This window comes from Haliotis rubra, unplaced genomic scaffold, assembly GCF_003918875.1.
Source record: "Haliotis rubra isolate DU_JTF1 unplaced genomic scaffold, ASM391887v1 Scf65, whole genome shotgun sequence".
NCBI lineage: Eukaryota > Metazoa > Mollusca > Gastropoda > Lepetellida > Haliotidae > Haliotis > Haliotis rubra.
This window is the reverse complement of record NW_025767357.1, coordinates 1,968,884-1,976,009: the sequence shown is the minus strand read 5'-3', so window position 1 is coordinate 1,976,009 and position 7,126 is coordinate 1,968,884. Positions and strand designations below refer to the sequence as shown.

The 7,126-nt window shown below is 40.6% G+C and overlaps 1 protein-coding gene across 1 annotated transcript; it reads left to right on the top strand.

Moving 5' to 3' along the window:
* Window positions 1-2,075: 2,075 nt before the first annotated feature.
* Window positions 2,076-6,449, top strand: LOC124257128 (visual pigment-like receptor peropsin). Its single transcript, XM_046691118.1, has 5 exons — window positions 2,076-2,205; window positions 3,682-3,975; window positions 4,319-4,671; window positions 5,659-5,897; window positions 6,356-6,449. The coding sequence occupies exons 1-5, from the start codon at window positions 2,076-2,078 to the stop codon at window positions 6,447-6,449; spliced, it is 1,110 nt and encodes a 369-aa protein (XP_046547074.1).
* Window positions 6,450-7,126: the final 677 nt, after the last annotated feature.

Genomic DNA, 7,126 nt, shown 5'->3' with positions numbered 1-7,126 from the left:
TCTATGTAGTGGTACAGTTGATTTTATAGCAAAATTCCTCCTTCAAGGATAATTATTATTTTTTAGGTATGTAACATATAACTGGATTGTACTCTCACTCACTCACTCACTCACTCACTCACTTCAGATATGCTGGCATCATCACGGGAGCTTATATGGTGATTGGATCCTTCATGTCTATGTTTGGACCAATGGCTGCAGCTTACCTGACACCAAACGTAAGTCTCGTCTCACGTATTTGTTTTTACATCAGGTTTATTTTGTATATATACTCATGCCAATAATGGTTGTCACCCCCTTCAATTTTTTTTATTGGAGAGGGGTGTGTGGGCTTGGGGTGGGGAGTGGGGTGACAACCATTATTGGCTTGAGTATAACTTTTATTTGAAAATCCGTGAATTTACTGCATTAAATGACAGGAATAACTGCAGCATGTTTACAAAACAACATCACCCATACTTAGCTCACAGTTTGTATCATGAAAATACGCCGAAGTATATTTATATTTATGTTGTTCACGCCTTACCCTTGTTGTATCCTGATCTGTGTGACATAGGACACCCTGGAGGAATGGAGGATTGTTTTCTTCATCATCGCAGGCGTCTACGTTGTCGGCGTCACCGCTTTTGTGTTTCTTGGGAGTGGTGAGCTTCAGCCATGGGCCGTGCCCGAAGCTCAGACCGGAAGTGATACGGAGACAGATCCGGAGATTGGCGAAGACCCTTCCGAAATCCCGTGTGATGGATCATCCCAAACCGGAAGCAATCAAGAAAACAAAACCAGTGAAAATGTGTGCCGGTCGATGAATACCAAAAAATGGACATATAAATTCTGCTTTCGAGATTGAGAGACCAGGGGACAAATCGCAGCTAGCGATAATTCACGAATCACACGAAGACAAACTGTCAACGCAATTGATGTCATCCATTACAAAACTATAGCCCCATTGTTCAGTATCATTCATCTTAATGTTGTTAAATGAAGCCTTTGCATTTGCATCAGTCGTCTCATCAACATGTTTAAGGACAATGTGGTCACAATGATAGTGTTGTAGTGAAACACTTAATACCATCAGCCTCCACGCTTACAGAACCTTTGAGGAGCAAGCACCATATTCGTTCACTTATATACAAGCCGCCGCCATATAGCTGGAATATTGCTGTGTGCTGCGTTAAATAAAACAAACAATAACATAACTATTTACTCCTTGTGGCATGTACTTGAAGGATGAGGGTGGGGTATGTTTACATGTTGTATTTCAACATGATTGTAGTCAGTGTACGCAAATAAATGTCAAGAACATCTACATCGTTTGTCATATTTTGTGTTTTATTTAGCGATGGCCTCTTTAATATTTGGAGCAGGGGGAAGGGATTTGTGACTAATACAAACAAAAGTATCGCATTAAAAGAATCACTGTGAGGTATCAGGGTAAAATGTGTGCGCATTCAGACTCAGATAAAGGAGTGGTTTTGACTCCCTGAATGGGTATGACGCCTATTTCTGCTGTCCTGCGTTGTGATACTGTTGGAATATTGCTACAACCGCCGTAAAACTGAACACTCACTGTGTCAGTATAATGTGTACGAGTGTTGTATCCACGATGAACTACGGTATGCCTGTCCCAGAGCTGGTAACATAAAATCAGAGTAACGTCGGACTAGCATAAACAGCCACATATATACGAGTTAAAATATTTTAAAGCGACTTTAACCCCCTTTAACTTCACTTCAGCTCAACCAACACGTCAAGATAAGGAGAAATGCAAATCTAACAATTCAACACCTAACTGTCTGTCACTTCACCTCCATGCTTTTCCATGGCAATAGAGTTATCAATAAGCGCTAACTGTTGTTGAAATCCATCTTGTTGATCACATGACTGAATTGACTCGTCCAGAGTTGGGCTGTTTCACACTGATGAGTGCCACGTCACTTCCGGTACTGCATTATCTTGGTCCGTTTCATTCTTCATCTGCCATAAACATCGTGCATCTGTTCAAACCGTCACAACGGACGTCACATTCGATATCTACAGTGGCTATCCATTCCTTTGAACCTTCGGAAGACTTGAAGATGGCTGGCATTCCAAGCGTCTCGGCTGTCCAAGGGCCTTTAGAATGGAAAAGGATTGTTGCTGTACACAACATCAAGCCTCTCGAGGATAATGAATACCTAGCATCAGCTATTTACTTGACAATCGTAGGTGAGTGTACCATACAGATATAGGCTGTAATATAACACATATTGAAGGGCTACAGTCTTTTGAGCATACAATGGCGATGGTCACCATCGCAACCGTCAGGTAAGAAAGGAATGATCTCATGCAAGAGTCCTGACCAAACACGATTTGTGGCATTTCATATCAAATAAAACATGTCAGCATAAAACCATAAATAGTATTTTAACTTGTTTCACTGATGAAGGGCACAGATTCTAGAGCTTCTTGGGTCACAAAAGTCCCATCAGAGAGGGGCACCTAATCGCCAGGACAGGAAGTCCCATTAGTACTCAGCCAGCGCGGCTTCCACAAAAATGGAAGTCTGGTATTTCAGTTAGGCAATGGAGGGGATTGATGCACTGGGTTGTGTTGGGTTTTCTTATCCTTTTTTGAAGGAAAATACGTGTTTCAAATGTTAGAAAAATATTCCTCAGTTTATGCAATTGCATGTACTAAACCAAATGTTGACTAGATTTTAAGACATCATTTGGGTTTCAATGACCTTTCTCAATGGACTTCTGTGAAGAGCGACTGGTCTGAACAGGAACATGATCACGGTGAAATTGAACAACACATCGACGTTTGGTTGAAAGAATTAACTATTTTGGCCTTACTGTTGTAAACAAGTGTGGAAGCGGGCACAGCTCACAGACCCCCGCCTCCCTCTTTGGGACATGGAAATGACTGATATTGATCTATGTACTGGACTTTCTCCTTGACTCCACCAAACATTATATATACATCTGTTAGATAATAGTTTTGCCATTTACTGATTACATTAATAATTTATGTAAAATACTATTTTTTCTGTTTTCTGTGTAAACCTGACATACCATTGAACTTGACTGTCTCATATTGCACACAATGAAGTGGACGTTGGTGAAGAATGTCACTGACTCTCATGATTAAATTATGTATTAAGTTTGGTGAACCCAGCATGTATAGTTTCGGTGATATGCTCTGGACAAGAAAACCATCAAACACATTTTGCACTAAGTCGTGTGGTTAATTGTGTGTGAAGTGTGGTGAACCTAGTATGTAAACTGTAAGAGATATGCTTCGAACAAAGTTTCGGGACGGAAAGACGGAAGGACGGACGGACGGAATGAACGTTATATACCCCCGCTATTTTTTTGCTCCCAACAAAAGTTGCTGTGACTTATATAATGAATGTGGGTGTTCTAAACCTCTGTTGGAGACATGAACTGTTTTGTCGCCGTGGCGGCATGTTTTCTATCAGGATTACAGTTTGTTGACATCATTAAATGGGGGAGGATCAAAGGGATGAAGATAGACTGATGACTTTTTCCAAATGAATCTGCATTGCCAAATATATGTTTTAATAGAAACTTTGATCCCAATCATTTTTTTTAAAAACAGACTATTTGTTCCAGCATTGGATTTTAATAAATATTGCAACAGTTTCTTGCTTCGTTTACCATTTGGTATGTGTATCTGCAGGTGTAATATCGACCGTGGGCAACAGCGTCGTATTGGCCACTTTTCTCAGGGACAAAGACCTCTTGAAGAAGCCCCAAAACATGCTGCTGGTCAATTTGGCCATCTCCGATATTGGCATCTCTCTGTTCGGCTACCCCTGGACTGTGGCATCTAACTATGCCAAACGCTACCTCTTTGGGGAGGTGTTTTGCTCTATACAGGGGTTCATGACGTTCACCTTGGCGCAGACCGATATGAACACTCTGGCATGTCTGAGCATATTCCGCTACATAACCATCTGCTTCCCCCAATACGGTATGTTCACTTTAAGATGCCACATCACAGCATTGCAACACTAAGGTGTATCAAATACAGTAATGGAAAATGTGTTAAAACAATTAACAACTTGTTGTCCAATGGTTACAGCGGTTTAAACCATTAACACGAAAAGGGGTCCCATGTAACGGCTCGTTTTGATGTGGCTGCATTGTTTTCCAAAGATTTGTGCAGCATGCAGTCCATGCATTCAATATCAAAACGTCATATATCTTAAAAATAGATTTTTATTAAAGCCGAAAAAGCAGTATTGCAGCTGTTTCTTGGAAATACCTGCTCATTTGTTAATCCATCTTAATTATGATTTCTTTATACTTCTCAGCATACTGTTTGAACCACGAATTGACCAAGTGCACCATTGTCTTTACGTGGGCCTACACCTTGCTATGGACAACACCACCTCTGATTGGCTGGAGCTCATACACCTTTGAACCCTTCGGGACATCCTGCTCCATCGACTGGAGCAATTCTGACCCCAAGGCTTTGGCGTACATTTGGTGCCTCATCATCTTCTGTTTCCTCATCCACACTGTCATCATGATCTACTGCTACAGCAGCATATGTAAGAAAGTCCGCCAAGTGGAAGGCATGCTGCCCCCAGCAACAATATGCAATCCGCACACCGGGGAGGTCATGCGAACCTTCAATATGCGAAAGGAGAAGAGAGTCACTTTTGTGAGTATGAAGTAGTGGCGGTCCGATTAATTGAAATAATCGAAGGTTGGTCGCAGTGACTAAACAACCAAGCAATCGATCATGTTTTCTCATAAACGTACACAAACAATTTTGGAACACTTGTTTGCATTGACAATATTTTTCACAAGGTTGGTTTTGTCTGTTACATTTTATGACCACTACAAGCTCGTTCCAAGTCATGATTGAATTTATCTTAAAGACTCCAAGAAATTAATGTTCCTGACCTACTAGTCATCCTTGAAAGATAATAATAATAATAATAATAATGTATTTATAAAGCGCCTAATATCCACCATAGAGATGCTCAGTGGCGCTCAGTCATCCTTGAAAGATGTGAAATTTGCAAATGCATTTTGTGCAATTTGCAAAAACACCAAAGAACTACATGGGTTTTTTCTTTATTACTTTTGTCCATTAACAAATATAATCAGGAAAATTTCATAAATGACGCTAACCAATTATTTTCGATGATTGATCGGTTGTAATGAACCAATCATCAATTATGAGCTTTTAACCAATTCCCAGCACTCGTATGAAGACGTCCGTATTGTTATGTTAACCACTTTTTACTAAATAGAACCACTGTAGCTTCGTGAATAGATCGGTTCGAGACAAAGAGTTCCTGGAATGTGACAGTAGCCCTTTTACTGTTTCAAAACTAAAGTCCCGTGAAAAATGAATGAACGTCAAAATGTATCGTTCATTCTCTTACGAATGTCAGTTTAGCGGACCGATCTCTCGTCCAATGGTAAATGTGTACATCATGTAAATTTCATATTGAAGAATTGATGCGCATTGTGATATCCAATGGTCAGGTGACAATACATCGATGACAGGTTTAACGTCAACGTTGTGCCACACTTTCTATGGTATAGATTGACGTAATACCCTGATTTACTTAGCATTACTTTTTAAGCACCACCAAATGTCAGTTTAATGAAATATTAATGGGGTTTTCTGTTTCAGAACGCATTTCTGATAAATGTGACCTTCATTGTACTCTGGTCCCCATACACCCTTGTCTGCCTTTGGTCAGTGTATGACAAGGATCTGCCAAGTTGGGTCACGACCTTCCCAACATTCTTTGCAAAGGCTTCCTGTATGATGAACCCCTTCCTATATTTCTTGACAAACTCAACACTACGACAGAAGGCCAAACGACTATTCATCAGAAATGAAAAACGCGTTTACCCGTACCCTCCACGGTAAGACTACAACACTATTGGGATGGGCATTAAACTAATACAAATTAACAAAGAGATGATTAACATGATGGTTGGTTGGTTTGTTAAGCGGCACTCAGCAATATTCCAGCTATATGGCGGTGGTCTGTAAATAATCGAGTCTGGACCAGACAAACCAGTGATCAACAGCATGAGCATCAAACATGATTAAGAAGCCTATGAATCGAACTGTTGCCTTAATCTCGGACCTGTCAAGAGTGATTGTTAGTTGTTCCATCTCACGGCATGTTTAAAATCAAGGAAGGAACCTTTGTACGGTAATAAAAGGGGAACTATATTCTGTGATAAGATTATCGCAGCATCGTTGTGTAGCTTGTAGAGACAGTACATAGATCTAGTGTCATTTCTAAGTCATATTATGCATATATATTTATGCATTTGGAAATTTTGTATTTGATGGTTTTGTGATGCTGTTTCAGTCCAAGTATGCCTAGATCTGGTATCAACAAGGATGGTGTTTACACCGGCAGAGTCGCCTTTACCTCTGAGAAGATGGACACGTCTATTATGTGAGATACATTACGAACAACACCTGACACGATCTGCAGCAAAATAGTGGGGCATTGAACAGGGGAATATCTTCAACGACTGCATCAGCCATGAGCTGAACATTGATCAATGATCGGATCCAATTGGCATAAGTCGGATTCCATGAAGTGCAGGGAGATTACATGTCATGTGTCATATGTTATATGTGTATACATGTATATGTAATATGTTATATTATGTCAACTGCCTGACGCCAAACGCTTTAGTAAAGCTGAAAGCAAACGCCTGAATCACTGTGCGCAGTGGGGCCACAGGCCCTCGTGTCTTTGTGAGGATGAAAGATGAAACAAATTATTGTTTTGAGATGACCCCCGACTCAAAAAGCTTCACGTTACAATACATCATGACGTATTGTACTGTGAAGCATTTCGAGTTGGGGGTCATCTCAATTTTTTTGTATATTTTTAAAAAATCTTATAACCTTGCAAAGACACGAGGGCCTGTGAATGGGGCCCCGTTCCAAGGAGCGTCCTTAGCTCTACGACTATCATAAGTCACTAAAGTCAGTGATAGCGTATGGGATGTCGAGATGACGTTTGTGCTGAGATTGCTTTGTTGTACATGACGTTGGTACTCTATGAATATGTATCAAGATCTTGAGTGAACTTCGGCGTTGGTGGGGACCACAGGCGGCCTTCAGT